Source organism: Cyrtonyx montezumae, unplaced genomic scaffold (assembly GCF_038088225.1).
Source record: "Cyrtonyx montezumae isolate F1298 unplaced genomic scaffold, pur_monq_1.0 scaffold_3, whole genome shotgun sequence".
Classification (NCBI taxonomy): Eukaryota; Metazoa; Chordata; class Aves; order Galliformes; family Odontophoridae; genus Cyrtonyx; species Cyrtonyx montezumae.
Genome location: NW_027072034.1, coordinates 57123288 through 57144092, shown reverse-complemented (window position 1 = coordinate 57144092; position 20805 = coordinate 57123288). Strand labels below are relative to the sequence as shown.

General features: G+C 42.1%; 1 protein-coding gene across 1 annotated transcript in view; it reads left to right on the top strand.

Annotated features, from left to right (window-relative positions):
* The first annotated feature begins 7437 nt into the window (after window positions 1–7437).
* Window positions 7438–20805, top strand: part of PCP4 (Purkinje cell protein 4) — a 51807-nt gene continuing 38439 nt past the window's right edge. Inside the window, exon 1 of the mRNA XM_065741680.1 lies at window positions 7438–7521. Within this exon, the coding sequence (XP_065597752.1) occupies window positions 7513–7521 (9 nt within the window). The 5' untranslated portion in view covers window positions 7438–7512. The remainder of the gene's footprint in view (window positions 7522–20805) is intronic.

Here is a 20805-nt window from a genome sequence, read left to right as displayed (position 1 = left end):
ATGCCTGAAGATAATGTATATACAGCACTACTATTGAATTTTACAGCTCAGATCAGAGCTAGTCTTTATGGGCCATAGCCAGCACTCTTTCACCCTGCAAAGTCCACTGAGCTGCTTCAAACTGTCTTAAAACATCATTTTTTCTGACTGTCTGGGGATGGCCAGGCACTAGAATTTTGTTTTAGTCAAATGATAGTGTCCCCAGGTAAATGCCAGATGGTTCTAAGCTTCACTGCACTAGAGCTGCACAGGGACCAACTACAAAAGAATGCATTAAATCTAAGGGTGCTTTTTTGTAGTACTAAGTAACACGAGGCAGCTATTTTTAATTTCTGTGCAGCAGCAAGTGTTGAACAAGCTACACGTGACCTAGCTTGTATTTTAAAGAGAGAGGATAAGAAACAAAGTGTATGGAAGCTGCACCCTGCCAGTTACCCAGTCCATGAATCTGGAAATGGGGGATCCCATGGGTTGGCCTTGTTCGCACTCTCTCCCATTGCCATCCATAGACATTTGTCATCTCTCTAAGGAGTTTCTGTGTCAGTTCCTACCTAGGGGGATATGCACAATGGGAAAACAAAATAGCTTGGGTACCTTCTTTTCCCCCATCTAACTAGAAAGCTAAAGGAGAAGGAGAAAAACAGGCGCTCTTCTGGGACACAAGCCAAGGGGGCTGCTGGTGTCCTGAAATACCTCCAGAGAAAGTTGTCATTTAAGAGTTCACAGAGAGATACCCAAGAGACCAGCCCCTCCAAGCTTACTTTTGTTCTTCTTACTGTGCTTTGGAAATGCCACCGAGGAAAACTGTGCTGCATAAAACAGCACTGTAGTGAGTCAAGGCAGAGAAGCACTTATCTTTTGTGTTCACGGATCTATTTTAGAGTTATGTTGACCTTTATAAGAACCTTTATATAATAACACCTCAATTAGAGATACTGGGTCAGAGAGAGCACTTTCTAGCAAGAATAGCAGGTGGACAAGGCCTTCAGAAAAGTCATCAGCCATTCAACTGAAATGTCACCATCAGTCCATAGGAAATAGCTGAATTACGCATTATTATTGGTAACACAGGTGTTATAGATAAAAGATAAAGGAAGCAGATCTAAACATTTCTTCTGTTTTAAAAGCAAGATGCTTTTGGTGCAAAGCATTTATTCCCATTAGTCAGCTGGTGGTTGCTTTGATTTCCATCTCCATTTCCAAGGAAACAGTGACAACAACCAACCAACAAACAAAATTCCCACATAATTTCATTTTATAAGTTTCAGTCAAATTAGCTATATCTAATTATCAGGTTAGATCTTCACATCTTGCCCTATTCAAGGCATAGCTGCTTTCTTCCTTCACAGATCATGTCATCTTTCCATGCCTCATACTCCCCTCAGCATACTAATAATTTCAATAAGGAGAGATTTAACTTAGTGGCACAGAACAGGCTATGCTAACATTCTTGGATTTGGATCTCTCAGTATGTCAATTACTACATTTCTAGAAGCCAGCACAAACTCTCTTGGTTGTACTTGTTGTACTTCGAGGCTCAGAAGTCAAAAACTGATGACCTTATTTTTATTTGACTAGCTCAGTTTATAAATGGTAACTAAATATTCTTACCTTGATATGTAGAATGGATCTAATTTCATGATTAAGCAGAAATTAGGAAATAAGCCTAGGAGAGAACTCTTAATCAAGTCCATATCCAGCTTCCTACCTCCAGCTGACCTTTTGTATAATGTTAATTTTAACTTGTTCAATTTCTAGATCAGGTACGTAGGGGTAAAAGGCCCCAAAAACTGAAATTGAGAACCCCAAAACTTCACATATTAGTTCTAAATATAACAATAAAGATGTTACAGAGAAAGTTGTTATAACAATAAAGATGCAATTAAGACAAATTCTTCTTCCTTTTATTGGCCTTCCTTTGTGTGAATCCTGATGTCAATTAGCTTTTCCCTCTTTGGATGATGATGTAGTTAGTAGTCTTGATTCATGCTTAAGTGGGTCCATCCTGCACAGCAGAGGCAGGCTACTGCCTTCTGAAAAAAATTAAGAACCTGTGTGTATTTGTATGAGGTGAGGTCAGAGCTGGAATACATATACATTGGGATCTTCATTCTGGCAGCTGCCAATTATAGATCACTTGACCTGATGACTTTAACTTCCTTTTACTGGAATACGTTACATGTAGCAATACAGCACTAAAGGGTTTCTAGGGCAAGTGGAAAGGAAGGGTTTGGATGCCTTGACTTTTTACTTTTTCCTGCAAAGTGTCTGTCAAAACTTGGAAGTGCTACAGCACAAAGATCAGAGGTTGTTTTGAAGCCTTTGCTCTGTCTAAAGATGAAAAGCAAACAGGACAAAAATCCTTCTGAACTTCAGCACTATGCTGCTTGCAGAGAACAAGAAATCCAATAGATTCAACAGTCACCGAAGCAGTAGCGTGGTACTGGGTGGTGCACAGAGGAAGGGGTCTGACAGCAATAACATTCCTTTTTGGTCAAACTGGCTTTCTGCAGCTAGAGTAGGAGAGAAGACTATGATCCCTGAGCTTCAAGCAGAAGTAAGTACTAGCAGTGACGTTATCTTTGCAATGTATTTCAGCTCCTCTGAAGCTGAGAGCCTTCTAGATCCATTGTCTGAGCAAAATAAGGGGAAAAGGATTCCTGAACTCTGGCTCCTGTGCAACAGACGAGAGCCAATGAGACCCTCCTAGATACCTTAATTAAGCCTGACATATGCTGTATAAACACATGCATGTACTTATATAAATATATATATGTATACTTACGTGCATATGTGCTATATGTGCATACATATGTATGTAGCACCAAATGATCTCATCCTGTACTGGAATTAAATTCTTCAATTCTGTAAGACACCACTGAGAATTTTTGAGGGGAGGGTTTGATTTTTCCTTTGCTTGTTTAATCTAAAGGGCATAGAAAAGATGATGAAAGTGAAGAGTTTGTCCTTACACTTAATTTCGCCAAAGTCATTGAAGTAAAGGAAGAAGTATATTTAAACTTCTTTCTAACTCCACACTGCAAGCTATAATTGTTGTGGATCTTTTTAATCACATTAATTCCTTTGTCTGCACAGAGATTGAAAAATTTTAACTGATAATTAATATGTCTTTTTACCTTTTAATTAGAAAGTTAAGTGCTGTGGGTAAGTGCCAAATAATACCTGAGTACCACACATTTTCATATCCTCTCTGCAAATCAAAAGCCAATCAAAAAGTCAAAACCCACAGCACTCTTTGGTCTTTGAAACATTTAGGGAATTTAACCTAAACTGAGACTGGCTTTCTCTCCACCAAAGTTCAGAACATGTCTATGAATTACATCCCACAGAATCTTTGGCTTGACTGAAAAATTCACACTTAATTTTTTTTATATATATATTTGTTTTCGTTGTGTTTTTGTTTTATTTTATTTTTTAGGTTAGAAGATTACTCACACTGTAGAGTAAGTCATATCATACAAATCTCTGGATAAAAGCCTCATATTTTCAAAACTATACTTGATATATTTTTGTGACACAGGCAGTGGTAAGATTTTGTTGAAACCACTGGCTCCTAGCTCTTGTATGGCAACACAGGCTGGCTTGTAATGCAGGCCTTAGGGCACAGATTTTCAGAGATGCTTTGTTCCTTAACTACACACAGCCATTAGCTTCTTAATTACAAGGTAAAACAGCCTACTAATGTGAGTTAAGCCTGCATAAATTGCTTTTTTTCTACATTTTCAATTATTTAGTTGAACAAATTAGCTGACCTGTATGAATGGCCAGTCATAGAGTGAAGATCTATGCTTGTTAGATCTATTGCTATCAAGAAGACCAAAACTTACATTACATTAAATATACTTAGAGCAATGAAGGTCATGTTCTAGATCTCATTCTATTTTCCAGTATTCAAATATAGGCATCTTTCTGAAACAAAACCTTCCTATTTGAAACCAGCATCCTTGATTTCAGCTGCAACACAAGCCTCTTTTTCAAAAAGTTTGTGTAAAATTTTTCTATCTCTTTAGAAATTCATAGAGTGAAAAAGAGGCACTGGCTTCACGTCAGTGTACCGATCTCAAGTCCTTGGAAACTTCAATTTCTGCAGTCACAATCAAAATGCAAATCTATTCTAGCAGCAGTGGAATATAGAACACCTTTCAAGGCACAGTCATATGTTCATTTTAATTTTTTGGGGGTTTGATTTGGATCAAATTTTGACTGAAAATACAGCATCCTTAGAAGTTATCTTCCCCTGCACTTTCTGCTTCTGTCTCTTCTGGAGCAAAACTGCAGCTATCCATACTTTAATAATACCACCCCATTTCCTAGACATTTCCAGTGATGGGCTTAACACGATGCAAGACTGTGCAGTTATGTGTAACTGTTAGTGACCAAGATTGAGAGTGCAATTAGCTTTTTTGTCATGTACATGCAAATATGGATATCCAGTTAGGCTTTACTTATACCTGCAGAGAAGAGCTGTTAACGGTCCTGCACAAGTGAAACTCCTTGGATATCTGTGAGCAGCTCTGCTTCAGAAGATTGCTCAGATAGCTCTTCTTCACGTTAATTCTTTCAGGTAAGTGGGAGTAAGAAGCAGTGAAATTGTAGTCATATGCCAGCAGACAAGATTGAATGCATAGCAAGTGCAGACATGATGAACAAGAAAGTGGTATTTTAATAGTCAATTTTCAGAATAAAACAACTCTTGAAATTAGAATAGCTTAGAACATCTTCTCTATTTAGAAGTGTCACTGCTTATCTGTTCACTTAAGTAAAAGCTGAATTGTGGTGTACCTTTACGGTAAAGTATTACCAGAGGCTGGAAAGGCTTTCTGCTAAGGGGTACCTGAAAGGCAAAACCTTGTGCCGTTAGATAGTATAAATGACAGAACATGAATACTAAAGGTATCTTTATTCTAAGATCCTCCTCCTGAGATATTCAGCTTGCTGCTGCATTCCCAGAACACAAGGAATGTCAAACTAAGCCGGCTCATATGTTATCATGTCACAACTCAGGCTGCACCCTTGATCCATGTCATTTGCTTCCAACTTAAGACGCTCTGATTCTATAACTGTATGAGCTTTGTACACGCTCCTAGCTATTGTAGGCAGGTATTACTCAAAACACCAGCACCCATCGTCCCTGCTCCCAGGTGCTGAACTGGGACTGTGGGACATACTCCACTGTTTGGGTACTGAGAGCCATTGTGCCTCTGGGCTTCCCTGGGTGCAGCTCAGCATGCTCTGTGGAGTGCCTCTCTTGGAGGTTGTAAACTTCTCAAGGCAGGCCAGAAAATAAAAACACTATATGTTCCCACACCGAGACTACTGCAAAGAGCCTAACGTGATTCTCTTTGCATTGTGGAGTACAGCCTGAATTACAGCTGTGAGATTTTCTGCTTGGATATGACACATTTATTTTGATGATGAGAGAGACCAGCTCTTGGACAGAAATCCATTTTTATGTCATACCTCACCAGCACACATTCTTCACGCACTTATAAAATGAACATGTACTGCTTGCCACCCAGCTGGCTAGCTGGCAACCGCTGCTTGTAGCAGCCATACCTGGGGAGGACACGTGCTGGTCTATGAGTATGGCTCACCTCACTGTCATACTGCTCTCACACAACTGGATGAGCAAATATATGGAGGAAGAAATAGCTGATCCTGTTTGGGGATGATGCAGACAGAGACTGTGCCATGGTCCTAGTATGTTTCTTTCCTCACCGAGGTAAGCAGCAAGAGAATTTCAGATCCAGCCTTATTCTCCTGCAGCCAGCAGGGCTCTTAGCAGTGTCAGTGGAAGCTGAAAGCATTTTCTCTTAGCTGTCTCTGTCACCTACTGTGTGTTTGTGAGCCTTTTGGTCAGAAATAACCCCTTAAATTCACAGACCAACAGTGTTCTAGTCAGAATGCAGATACTAACGCAATGCACCAATGACTGCCTTGCACTGGAAAATATTGTCACATAACTCAAAGCTGCTTTAGGAGCTGAACTTCGCCATTTTTACTTTGAACACTCACACCATACTGACACTTCTGAAGCAGCAGAGCAAGATGCTACTCATGCAATGAACTCCCACCTTGCTTATTGCCCACTTGGTATGCTCATAGCACGACCCAGGACAATTAATGCCAATTTTGTAAAATGCCAGATGACAGGGGAGGTGAAGACAGCATTTTAAAATAAGGTCTTTCCCCTCATTTGCAACAGGAAATAACAAGAAAAGCCTCAAAATAAAAATAAAAACTAAAAATCCTGCAAAATTGTGATTCCTAGGTGCAAATCATAGAAACATAGAATGACTTAGGTTGAATGAGACCTCACCAAGTTTCACCCACCAGCGCAGCCTGCCCAGGGCCCCATCCAACCTGGCCTGGAGCGCATCCAGATATGGGGCACCGCAGCTTCTCTGGGCAGCTGTGCCAGCGCATCATTGCTCTCTGGGTAAAGCATTTCCCCAACATCAAACCTAAATCTCCCTTCTAGTTTAAAGTCACTCCTTCTTGTCCTGTCACTATCTAACGCCTGTAAAAAGTCGCTCCCTCTCCTGCTTATAGGTTCCCCTTGAGGAAGGCTGCGATGAGGCAAGGCAAAGGGGCCTTCCAGAAAAGCATTGCAAAATCTCTTCTGCTGCCTCCATCCAGATGAGCTCTGGATGTGGATTTTGGTGAAGTGGCTGCTACAGGGTATGGAAAGGCTGGCAATCTTCTTGGGCTCTCCAAAGTGCTGCTTTAATTTTTTTTTTTAATTGATTTGAGAGAAAATTGAGGGAGTTAAGTGCATTCTCAGAACAAATTGAATCTATATTTCTTCAGGGATACATGAGTCAGAGCATCTGAACATGTACTGCCAAATATAGGCATTGTGCTCCATCAGAAGATGGATGCTGGAGGATAACTGCATAATTTCCAAAGTTTTGTTTTATTTTTTTCATTGAGGAAATGATGAGAGCCCTCTTTTCCATCCCTCCAGGAAAGTTGCATGACAAAATACTGTATGTTTTAAGAGAAAGAGCAGCGAGATTCGTGTTGTGACTGTCACAGGTCTGCCGTAGGGAAGAGCTACGGTGGCACATGACCCTTTGATGTCCCATTAGGACCGAACACCTCCAGCACACACTTCGAAAGCTGGCAGAAATTAGCGGGGAAACCTACCCTCAGGCCCCATGCTGCAGGATCTGCCTCTCAAAGGCACGACCAAAAAGCGAGGCAGAAGGAGGCAACTCCCCGCCGTTTCCCGTGAACGAGCATCCACCTCTTGTCGCCTTCCCCGCCCTCCTCCATTTTCCCCCTTTGCCTGTAGATCAGCGGCCGCCCGCCAGGGGGCGCCGCGGCCCCTCAGATGAAGGGCGCGGGGGCTCGGCGCGGCCGCGGCCGCTCATTGGCTGCGGCGGGGCGGGCCGGGCGCGGGGCGCCGCTTCTTAAAGGGCGGCGCGGGGCAGCGGGCGTGCGGTGCCGGGTGGGTGTGCGTGTGTGCGTGCGGGGCTGCTGGGCGACATGAGCGAGGTGGGTGAGCGGCCGCTGGGTTCCCCGTTGGGAGGGAGGGTTGTCTAGGGGGGTCCGCTGTTATGCTTCAGAAAGTGTACGGATGGATAGGATGGGGGGTCCGCGGGTGCGGGAGGCACTGAGCGTTAAATGTAATGCTTGCTTTCCTAAGCCAGGATGGAGAGAGTGGGGTGCCTCGGTTGTGGCTGAGCTGAGTGGGTGTGTGTTGGCTGTGTGTGGGGTTTGGAGCCTGTAGCTTCTGTACAACTGCTTTTTAATGAGTCTCTACAGGTGTGCACTCCTTGGGAGTGGGAGGTGTTGCCTTGTTTTGTGCTGTGGAGGACTGTGCATGCCCTTGGGAATGTGGAAATCACAGTTTGGAAGATGTTTGTGTGGTGCTTTTCTCTGTGTGGAAGCCAGATGTGGGAGCTCATGGAAAAGATGACATCTCTGTATAGCTGGCTGCTAATGGGAACTTCATAAATACTGTCCTGGGAAGGGTAATTAAAGGAGTGGGGAAAAAAAGGTGTACAGTTTCACAGCCCGAAAGGATTGCTACCTGCTTGTAAGTAAGCTTTTTTTAGTAGAAACATCTTGTGGGCAGAGCAGTATTTTTCTATTGTGTGTACTCAGGAAGGATTTGGTAGTCCCAGTCAATCAGGAGTCAGCTTGCAGCATCCCAAATCCTCTGTTCTGCTTTCCCTTGGGGATGAGTAGTGATATCTGTAATTACACCTTACCCAGCACCTATTTCTGGAGGCTATTTCCTGTTACAAAAGGCCTGCCACTTCTCTAACAGATAGATGTTACTGTCTTAACAATGTGAGTAAAGCAAGAAGGAGTCCTGAATTAGTTCTGTTGAGTTGTTGTGCAGCTGTTATATGTTGGTGCTCTCTTAGGTAAAAGATGTGAGGAGATCTGAGAGATAATTGTGAGGAGATGCTCACATTTTGGTTTGCGGTCAGGCTAAGTGGGAAAAGCAGAGGGAAGCCTCATTGTGCTTTCCTGCTGCTTGCAGAGATCTGACAGCCCAGGTGTACTGCACTATGCTTTCTGCAACCTCTCCTTGCCACTGCCTGTGTTTGAATTCACTGGACAGAATCCATGCTCTAGTTTTTTTACAGTAACTGCACCTTTGCCACCCATGCTGGCTGCTCCTTTATGTTAGTGTTTGGGGGAAAAATCCTCTGGTGAAGAGGAATGGTTAAATGATCCTGCTATACTAACTGCAGAAGGTACTCTTAGGACATATTCCTGTGCCAGGCTGTACTTGCTGAGTAGATCCCCTTCCATAGTTTGAACTGTATTGCCTACTTTGTGCCTGGTGTGTCCTGGTGAACATTAAGATAGCTGTTAATACCACCACAGCGGTTCTTTATTCACAATAAATTTGCTGGTGCCTCACAGAGCAATATTTCTAGCACACCTTCAGAGTTAAGAGTGATTTCTTTCTCAATTGCATCACTAAGCACCATATACGTGATGCTTAACAGCTCAATCAGTGTCTTCAGTCCTACTGTTATTCTCCAGAGAATATTGGAGCACTTATCACCCACAACTGCACTGAATGAAATCCAACAGTCAAAAGGTAGGTAGGAGCAACTGGACCAGCTCAAACAACCCCAGCTCTAAAGGCTGCTTAAAAATGAAGACAAAAAAGATTAGAAAGCAAGCTCCTTAAACATTTGTTTGCATGGGAGTCTTGGTGGATTTCAGTTGTAATGCTGCAGCTGATTTTTATTTTCTTTGTCCTAATCTGACACAGAATCTGAGGACAGTGATTAAAAAAGGCTTGTCTGGAGCCATGAAAAGATTATCTCAAAGTGGTGTTGAGATGGCCGAAAGGTTTTCACTTGTGTTAATAATGGCTAGTATGTGAGGGGAACTTAAAATGCAGTTGTAGCTACTGCTGAAGAGTGCTTACAGATCCTTTAGAAGTTATTTCCTGAGACTTACATGGCTTCTTATTTTACTGCCTTAAGCAAAATTAACTTATTTCCTGTTTATTTGATTACCAGTCTCCTGATGGAGAAAGCTGAAGAGGAAGCAGCCATTAAGCTGACTATAGTACTACTTTATTTTCTAGCAGCTAACTTATTTTTTTCAGTAAGTAGAGGACTTTTATGCAGAAAAATCTTCTGCAATTTGTCTAAAAATCTATTTAAGGTGCTCTGATAGCTGAGCAAATACCTGGCACTGTAATTACAGAGAACTTGAGGTATAAGGGTTTATCTAGTTGGGTCATGGAAGTGTCCAAATGTATTTATTGCTAAATGCTTCTTGGCTTTAGCTGAAGATAGTTCATTATGTACTGAAGTGTTTTTAAGTGTTGAAGTAACTTTGGAAATCTGTTCTCAAGGAACTGAGGAGCCTTTTCTCTAGGTCTGTAGGTTTATTCCTTCATCTTTAATGAGCATGGAGAGAATGGCCAAGCTGTTCAGCGTTAGCTACTGTCATACAGCATCTAGGAGACAGACACAGCTGTTCTTCCATTAAAGATCTCTGGTCACCTAGGATGAACTGTGGGAAGTCATCTTGGGTGTCTGGTTCACAGAAGAATACTAAATCATTATACACACTCACCAGTGAGCCTCTAGGTTCAAAACTCACCTCAGAGTCTGTCATCTTATCAGTGACGCAGCTCTCTGACATGCTGAGTTTGTCTGGTCATGCAGACAGTATGGCTCTGGCGTGAAGGCTTGCAAGAGGAGTTTTTTACTTCAAGCATTTTATTTTTTACAGCAGTCATTGCCACTCTTTCCTTCTGTGTTGAATAGCTCTGTCTGTTGTTAGAGATCAGTCTTGCTCATGGTGTATGACTCTATAAGTGTTACACACTGTATAGGTCTCTTAACTGGGCTTGGAATATGAAGAACCTCCAGCTGTTATTTCTCTCCTGAAATCTCCTTCCTGTTGCATTATGGCTCTTGAATTTGGCACTGACTGCTGTTTTGTGTCCACCTCTGAGAAAATCAGGAAGGGTGCATGATTGTGTTACCTGGAATGGGGATATGCAGGGTATTTCTGGCTCATCAGCTCAGATCTTCTGAATGCCTAGCAGTTCTCAACTACAGCCCAGTGTACTGAATTTGTGTACTTTTGAGCTCAGATTACCTTCAGATAGCTACTCAGCAGTCCCACTGGGGAAGATGTTGGCTTCAGTAGAAATGTGATATGCCTAACGCAGCAATCAAAGGCTTTTCCTGATGTTTGAGCCTCACCAGTTCTTGGAGTGAGAGGAGATGCTAGCAACTAAGGCAATCTGCTGTTACTGTCTCCAGGGCAGGTAAAACCACATAACCTGGTGGTGTGGGCTTATTTCCAGTCTGCTAGAGCAACATAGGGTGTCTGCTTCCTTACAGGATAAAGAAGAACCTGGGATGTGTTTTCATCACTTCAGACAAGTACCCTAGCCAGGAGGCTGATACAGGAGAGGAATGTGGCCAAGAAGGGAACTTCAGGCATAAGTGCAGATTTCTGCCTGAGATTGTAACTGTTTCAGGTAGTTAAGTGGGAAAGCTGGAATTCTTCAATGGGTTGCTCTCCTGATTCCAGTTTATCAGTCCACTGAAACTGGGGTAAACTGTTGATACCTTGAGTCTTGGGACTATATGCATTTATACACTGAAGTGATGTTTCTAACACCAGTAATCCTGATGGTGATAAATCAGATGTTTTTTGTAGGGGGAAAAAATATGCCATGTTTGTACTGTACTCTTATGTGGTGCTTGCAGTCTAGGTTGTGGAGGGAGGTGGTGTCTGAGCAAGCAGACCTTCAGTAGGATGAGGAGGTGGGAATGTGATGATGACAATGCCTTTTTTTCCAGATACTGCAGTGATCCTCAACTTCTGAACTACCACTGTTCAGCTGAGGTTATACCCACAATAGATACACAGTTGCATAGATCTGAAGTATAACAAGAGAGCGGCAGGCTGGAGGAAGAAATTGTGTGGCTGTTGTAGGATGGGGTTGGGACTGAAGTTGTGTGAATATACTTGAGTTTTTTAAAAAAAAAGATAGTTACTAGTGTGTAGTAAATTGCATCTCAGAAGAGGAGGAAGAAAGGAGGACAAGTTACTTAGATTTATCATTTTGCCTGCTCTTCCACCAGCATGGTTTCAGTGGATTCAGGCATCTTCTCGAACAGCTCTCATGACTGAGGTTGGAAGCTAATCTATCTCCGTAGTCTGGTGAAACTGGCTTGCAGAGAAGCATGTTTTCCTGCAACATGTATAATGCCAACAGATTAAAAAAATACACTAATAGAAGACAGTCTGCTTTGGGAGTGTGCTTCAGATAGCATACTTCCCTGTAAAAGAGTAACTTCAAATGTAAACCTCTGTAAAACAAGAGAACTGCATCCAGCACTTTGGTATGAAGATTAAAAGAATATCATTTCAGGCTCCAAAGGCAGATTACTTCTTAATCAAATGTCCTTACATTTCTGATGTATTATCAAGCTTACAAGGATTCTTCCATCCATTTCTATACTGACTTGATTGTGCTCATGATGAAATAAGGTATATGGTTAATGTTTGCTGTTATGTCTTGATTTTATTTCTTAGACTATTAAACACTGACCTATTTTCCATGTTTTCTTTCTGTAATAATACTACTGAAGAACTTGTAATGGAGTGGCTAGTCCTGGACATTGGATATGTAAATCATGAGACACCCGTTGCTTGAAGAGAGCTGGGAGAAGGCTGTGTACATCAGAGGAAAGCTATGCCTTTCTTCATCCTGTCAGTTGCAGCAGAGACTTAAAATCACAGGGCTGTGTAATGCTTTATTCTCTGTGAGACATAGATTCCTTTAATAAAGATGAATAACAGCTTATCTTCTTTTTCTAAGAAAAGGTGTTCTGTTTCTTTTTCCTCAGTTGTTTAGACACTAGTTTAACAAAAATAGGCATGCCAAATAAATAGAAACTAGGCAAAATCATAGTTAACATTCTTTATCCCTTTACTTTTCCATCTACTTTTAATAATGGCAGTTGTTCTTTATTTCTCTTATGGAAATGGAGGAGACAGGTCAGATAAGCAAATTTTCTCTTCTTAGGCTAAGAAATGGCAATCTTCGTAATGAGCTGAGAGCAAGCAACTGCAGAAGAGTTGTAATTGTGAAACTCACTCTTAATGACAGAACTGAGGGAGGAGTAACCCAGTTTATTCTTGCTCTCCATGTCCCTTCCCATCTTCTATATAAAGGAGTGTATGGAGTGAGTGTTGCATTGGCCAGGCCTTCAGCAGCTGTTTTCTCACCTGATAAATTCATATTAAGTGGTATGTGCCCTCATTTATGAGCAATATGAAACTTGGAGGAAGAAGCACAAGTTAAGTCAGAAGTGAAAATTGCCTACATGCCTTGAATATTATTTACAACTGAGTTGTCTCTCCTCTTAAAGAGAAAAGTATTATTTTACAGACACTGAATTTCCTTACCTTATCACCTTAGTATGCAGTGCATGAAACATGACCCAGAACAGCAGTGTAGCTTATGAGTATGGTGAAGGAAGACAGAATGATGATAGAGAGCTTTTGTTGAAGCTGGAAGTAAGCAACAAAAATTGGGGTGGCGAGGGAGTGGGAGCTGTTAAAGGTATGTCTTTCTGACTTCAAACTTTAAAGATTACCGGACTAGAAACAGCATTAGCTCACTGTGTGAGGGCTGGAGGTTCTTTGGTTGACGCTTGGCTGAACATAAGCTACCTGTCTGCCTAGGTGGCCAAGAAGGCCATAGTTATCCTGGCTTGTATCAGAAATGGTGCAGCCAGCAGGAGCAGAGAGGTGATCATACCTCTGTACTCAGCTCTGTTGAGACTGCATCTCAAGTGCTGTGTTCAGTTTTGGGACCTTCTCTACAAGAAAGACACTGAGGTTCTGCAGTGTGCCCAAAGAAGGGCAACAAAGCTCTGAGGGGTCTGGAACACAGATTTGTTGGAGGGCAGCCGAGGGAACTGGTACTGTTCAGTCTGGAGAAGAGGAGGCTTAGATGAGACATCGCTCTCTACAACTTCCTCAGGAGAGGTTATAGTGAGGTGAGAATCATTGTCTTTACCCAGGAAACTCCTAAGCAGCAGTAGAGCAGGAGAGAATGGCCTTAAGTTGCACTGGGGGGGATTCAGGTTGGATGTTAGGAAAAATGCAGTCTCTGAAAAAGTTGTTAGGTACTGGAATGGACTTCTCAGGGAGGTGGTGGAGTCGCTTCTTGAACACCTCCAAGAACAGTATTTAGATGTTGTACTGAGGGACATGGTTTAGTGAGAAATATTGGTCATGTGTGAATGGTTGGACTGGATGATCTTGGAGATCTTTTCCAACCTTGGTGATTATGTGATTCTCTACTGTGTGGAGAGGAAGTGTTAGCTATAGCAGGATGTGTGCAAGTATATGTTTAGTGTCATTTATAGGGTCTTGGTGTCCAAGGGCCTGGCAGAAGGAATAAGCTATTCTGTCAGCAGTTTTATTTTCTGCTCTTTGGCTAACTGATTTGATTCCAGTTACCCAATAGTACCAGCAGGACAAGGAAAACTGCTGTAGAATAGCCAGATAAATGGGTTTCCTGGTTTCAGCTGAAACAAACTTGATTTTGTTCCTTGTATCTAGTATGATGCTACATTTTGGCTTTAGGAGAAAAACAGTGTTGATAACACACATGATGTTCTAGGTGTTACTGAGCAATGCTATATGAAGCCAAGGGGTGCACAAGTTGCTGGGAGGAGACAGAAGCAGGACAGCTGACTGAAACTGACTTAAGGAGTGTTCTGTGTTATATGATGTCATGCAGAACTATAAAACCAGGGAGCTGGTTGGGTGGAGTGTTTCTACTCAGGGACTGACTGGGCATTGCTCAGTGGGTGGTGATCAAATGCACTGCTTGTTTGTTTTTTTCTTTTTTTTTTGATATATGATCACTATGATTTCTCTCTTTATTTACTGTCTTAGTAACTTATCTTTATCTCAATTTATGAGTTCTACATTTTTCTGCTGATACTCTCCCTCATTCCATTTGGGGGTTGGGGAAGTAAGTGAATGACTGTGCATGCTTTGCCACCTTTTAAACCACAGCAATGGGAACCAAATGTTTGAGTTCTAATGATTTAAACTCAAAGGCTGTGTGCTGCTGTGCACCTGAATGGGGAAGGTTATGTGTTGGTTCACAGCACGGAATTGCTATACTAAAAATGGGGGAGAGTGAAGATCTGCAGGGAGCCTGGCTAGCTGTATGCTCTGATGTGGAGGTATCTGAGGGGATTTCAAGTGAGTCATGTCATCCCCAGAAAAGATGCAGTTCAGGAATACCCAAGCAAGCACTGACCAGGCCTGTATCATTGGGAGTAGGGCAACTCTCAGCGAAATGTTATGCTACAGGTTGTTAATCTTGTCAAGAGTTAGTAGGCTCTTTCCAAGTGAATTGGTGGCTCTTTCCAAGCTGAACCTATTAGCATGCAGGATATTAAGGAAGAACAGAGGTTTGTGAGGGTATTTTTATAGGTACAGTAATACTTTCCCACAAAAAAAAAAAAAGATTGGCTTTAGTGAACTAGTGTTTCTGAGCCAGATTCATTTAGCTGAGTCATGTCTGACCAGTCCTACTACACCACATGCTGCTTTGCCTTTACATCTCCATGAGGAAGCTGTGTGTGTTTCAGCAAAACCTTGAATAGGTACTAGGGTAACGTTGAGTTAGTGAGAGGAGGGAGTACCCTCTTCCATAAGAGAACAAGGGAACTGGGCTTTGGATTTGCAAGATAGACTTGCCTTCAAAAGGGATTAAACAGTGCATCAGACAGGTGAGTGCAGACATCCTGAGGTAGCTGCAATGTCATGGTTGGTAATGGAGAGTAGCTGGCCTAAGATGAACCAAAACACGTAGCTAAAAATGAAAACATCTGAAATTCTCAAGTCCCAGGTTTTGGATGAGGCAGTAGTGGAGAGCTGTAGAGACAGAAAAAATAATTCTTATTAAAAAAAATTCACAGGCACACAGGCATGTCTTTCATTTGTTATCTAGTGCTTTTTAGTCACTAGTTTCAGTGCTGTAAGCAGTGGGACTGCTGCTGTCATATTTAAAAACAAAACAAGAAACACACACACAAAAAAAAAAACCTCGTATTTCAAATCTCAAAGGCTAAATACTAAGTATTCTGGTTGCTGAATTTCTAAGCACAATTTCAAAACTAGTTTGACGTACTCTGAACAATGTCTTTTATTGGAACTTGAGAGATTCTGTGGCGATGTTCTGGAATAAAATCTGAGCAGCACTGAAAACCAATTCCTTCAATTCCAAACAAATTTTAGTGAAATGTGAGGTGAAGGGATGCGAAAGATGGAAATGGCTGCAACGTAGAAGTATCAACTTGAAGGGGGAGGAAAAGCAGACTAGATGAATGGAGGTAGCTGGGCAAACAAGTTTCTGCAGATGATATCGTGGAAAAATAAGACATGAGGCTTCATAGCTGCTTCATACGTATCACTACTCCACTCTGATCTGACAGATGCATACTCATCACTTAAAAAGAGAGCAAGCACATTGTTGGCTTGGCACGCATTTAAACTGCATGTGCCAGCACACGTGTGCTGCAGTTTAAGCAGGTCAGCCAAATGCCTAAGGCAGGCCGACTTCATGCCAGTTTTAGTTGTCCAGTCAGACTTGGCTAGCTATCACTTCAGCTCATTTCCCAAGCTATGGCACAGAGTTAGCACCCAAGCCAAGCTGAGTGTGCCTCTCCAGAAAGACTACAGGAGACTCAACTTGCTTCACAAGGCTTTTATTCTAAAGCTCTGCCTTGTATTCCTTGCTTTGGATAGAAACTTGGTGCATTTTCACCCGGAGCTGGTTAAAGGGATCTATCTGCAAATGTAGAAAACACTTAGCTAAAGATCTAGCATTAATCTTGTAAATTGTGGGGGGAAAAAAATAATGAGAGCTGAAAATCCAAATTCTAACAATACATTTTGTGGTCACATCACATAAGCCTTTAAAATTAATAGATGTTTTCGTCAGGCTGCAGTGTGTCAGACAGCACACAGCTGGATCTAAGTGAATGTTGTAATCTGCTTTCCACAAGTAAAGTGTGAAATTTAGGTCTCTTGGGATATTAACAAAATGAATACATGGCTTTATTTTCTGGAGGAACACATTTTTTTTAATGACTTTATATAATGGGCTGTCATTAACCATATGCGAATAAGGTGACAATGTCTTGCTAGGTAATGTGGAATGGAAAAAATGCGTATTTTCACTGAACTCGCATTGGAAAGAGCAGTTTTGTGGAGGAGGAGTATTTGACACAGTGAGGGAGCTTTTCTTGAATTTGACTGACCAGTTTAGAAAAACCCCATACAAGCCAGCAGTGTGTGATTGCAGCTCAGAAAGCCAGCAGTGTCCTGGGCAGCATCAAATGAGGGGTGGCCAGCAGGGAGAGGGAGGGGATTCTCCATCTCTGCTCTGCCTTTGTGGGGCCCCATCTAGAGTACTCTGTCTAGGCCTGGAGTCCCCAGCATAAGAGATGGAGCTTTTAGAAAGGGCCCAGAGGAGGGCACAAAGGTGATGGGAGGGCTGTATCTTGGTCAGTAGGAAAGTCTGAAGGGACTTGGACTTCTTCAGCTTGGAGAAGAGAAGGCTCTGGGGAGACCTCATTGTGGCCCATTGTGGCCTTCTAATACGTGAGGGAGGACCACAAGAGAGATGGGGAGAGGCTCTTTAGGAGGTAGAAGAAGGGGTAATGGCTTTGACTAAAAGAAGAGAGATTAATATTAGATATTGGGAAGAAGTTCTTCACTATAAGTGTGGTGGGGTGCTGGCACAGGCTGTTCAGAGAGGCTATGGATGTCCTGTTCCTAGAGTCATACAAAGCCAGGTTGAATGGGACCCTGGGCAGTCTGGCCTGATGGGAGGTATCTCTGCTCATGGCAAGAAGGTTGGAACTAGATTGTCTTCAAGGTCTCTCCATCCAAAAACAATGCATGGTTCTGTGATTTCCTGTGAACTTATTCCAAGGCTAAGACAGTGCAGGAACTGAAAAATATTTAGTTCTAAGTGAACCTGGTGAGTTTGTCCTTGGTGTCACGGATGCTGGGAACTACCTTCAGCTACACTGAAAACTGCTTTCTTAGTTTCTCTGCTGTTATTATCACCAAATCTGATAGTAGCATTAATTTCACTGAGCAGTGACAGTGTCTGGAGAGCTTCTGATTTGTGGAAATCTGTATTTTTCAGCCAGCTCTTGGATGGAACTAGTGATGTCTTTTTTTTTTTCTTTCCCTCTGTGTTCTGTGTGAGTGTGCATGAGTACTGTCCCTGATGCCTGGCAATCAATGTGACCTTGTGCATCACCCCATCCATTTTCCTTCTTACTGTGGTGGGGTTATTTCTAATTGCTTGGCTGCTGCTTAGATGTGCAGTGCCAAGGCAACTTTGTTAGGAACTGCATCACATTGGAAACAAAGCTGCTCCCCCAAAGTCTCAGTGGGTCACTTTCAATGCAGATCTGAACAACAAGGGACAAATCTCTTTCAAGCAGGGCCCAATTTCAAGGCAGCTTCAGCTGCCAATTCAGAGTTCCCTGTGTAGGGATGTCCTGGTGGCACAAAGCCAAAGATAACAGGTCTGCGTCATCTCTTTGTGCAGCCCCTGGGTAGGGTCCGCTGCCAAGGCTGCGGTGTGCTCTCAGTCCAGTGATTTCCCCTGCTTCTGGAACAGCCCCACAGAAGCTGCTGTCAAAACTGCAAATGGCTCTCAGGCTGCTTGCGATCGCTGTCTGTGACCACACGGCCTGCCTGGAGGGTTTAGGAGCAAAGCGAAGCATAAACATCCATGCTGCTTCCTCATGTTGCTGTCTTGAAGGCTTTGCCCTGCGGTGGAGGCAGGAAGTTGCTTTGTATAGTGACTTGAAACTGCCGTAATCGATAACTTCTCAAAACCTGGCTGGGCTGTTCTAGCAGGCTGTAGTGACATCTGTTTACCTCTGAAATAAGCAGGGATGTGGGAGGAAAGTGAGAAGGAATTTTGTTTGAATTGTACAACTGGCAATAAAAAAGCTAACAGCAAAAACACTAGAACTTCTGCAGTCTGGAAAGATGCACGGTCTGTTTTAATAATGATAAAGTCGATATGATCAGATATGAAGCAATTTGTCAGTGCAGACTTCTGCCATCAATAACCAAGATGTCCCTTGAAGACAGCCTCTAACTCAATTACAGCTGGGCTTGTATCTTGGCAAATTAAATTACCCTCAATTTCAGCAGAGTTTGGAGGAATTAAATATAAAGTAAATATTTGTTTAAGAAAACCAACACCATCCGTAATCAGCTATATCATGCCTGAGCAAAGAGCCTGACCCCTTAATTGGCTTAGTGTGCTCTTCCCATCTGAGGTTGCTAATATTAAAGGGTACCCAGGATGCCCTTTGAATTTAACACTTTGCCCAGTTCCCCAAGGTTCTGATTTGCTCCTCATCAAATGCCACAGTCAGCTGCCATTAACTGTGCCTGCACAGATGGCCAGGGCTTATAATGGAGGTGATCTATTTGAGCGTGGCTAGACCTCCTCTGTCACCAAGATGTTTTGGTAGTGCCTGGCTGCATGGTGTTTCTTTGAGGTCATGCAATGTCACAGGGAGATACGGGTCCTTGTTGAACTGATAACTGACGAAATGTTTTGGGATCTATTTAGCAAACAATATTTCGAATCAGGAGGATTAGAATATGTAGTAAGAAACATAGTAATTCTAAATAACTTCTTAGGAGAACACCATGGCTTCTAAATTGTTTTTATCAGGAACTTTTGATCCATCTGCAGCTCCAGCATTTTGGGAGAAACCCAGATCAAAATAAAATTACCTGCTGAAATCATTGTGGGATGCAAGGAGATCTTTCCCCTTAGGAGTGTTGTGCAGCAGTGCTGGAACAGATCACCTAGAAAGAGTGTGGATTCTCTGCCTTTGGGGATTGCAGGACCTGACTTGGCAAAGAATTGGCAATATTCCTCTTAAGTGTGTTTGTTAGACCAGAGACTTCCAGAGGTCCTTTCCAGCCTATACTGCCCTGGCTCTGCAGTTGGAATTCTGCTTCCTTCCATCTGTACCTCTTTATTTTTTAACTAGGGCTGTTGTGTCTTTGTTCTCCTGTAGAATGATCTCTTGAGATCATAGTGATTCCCACTGTGTCTAGAGGAATAAAAAAAAATAAAATAAAAAAAAGGAAGACTTAAATGCTTCAAGTAAGAGTATGTTTTGGTACTCAGTTCCCAGAATCAAACGGTGGTGCTTCCTCCCTGTTTTACAGCCTGTTGCCTGTTTTTGTTGGTCTGATACAAACAATTAAACTCTTCTTAAGCTGGATCATTCTAGTGATTATTTTCAACACAGCTCTGCAGAAAGATTACTGTTCACTGAAACAATTGTAGTGATGCTATTTTGTGTGTGGCTTTGCCTTGAGGATGGAGAGGTGTGGCTGGACTGGATCACACCGGTAAGGGGAATTCAAAAGGCTGGTTTCCTGCCCCGGACTTCCCTTTCTGGAACTGCAGTGCCAAATGTAATGCTACCAGTAGATAAGAGCTAATAGGATTTAAAAAGGAAGAGACCATCCAAAGAACTCCAGTCATTTTTCATTTATATTTCTCAGCTTAATCAATCTATTTCAATGTAATTGAAGTATTCCTCTTGGGTCACCTTGATGTTTTCTATTTATCAATTTGCAGTGCAATTAGGATATAGGCATGACCATCTTTATCCAAATGAGAGCTGAGGTTTTGTTGTTGTTATTGCTGTTTGAAGGCTTATTCCATAGTAAATTTTACCCTGCTTATCTTGTGCTTAACAGAACTTAACATGCAGTTTAGAGATCTCACAGTACCACAGTGAGATTCCAATTCTCACTCAAGCAACTAATGCTGCTGAAGTAAACACAAGTACATGCTCACATGTGAGTTGTATAAATAAGCCTTGCAGGATCGAGCCCTGTTTCCTGAAGGAAAAAAACATGAAGGATTACTTCTCATGGCTGGCACGGTAATTAACAGGATTTGGGAAATACATTCTTGCAGCTGCTTTTAAAATTAACTTCAAAGATTCCATTAATCCCTGCCTCAGAAAGAAAAAAAAGTGATTACAATGTCTTTGGAGAAATATCTACTTAATAATGTTTTAATTCAGAATATGCTAATAACCTAAATATTAAGCAAGCTACTGTTTGTACTAATTATGTTGATTATGTTTGGTGTTGGTGTAAATATTCTGTTTAGAACACTGCATTGAACTTGAATACAAAATCAGCAGGTTTTCACAGTGTTGATTTATA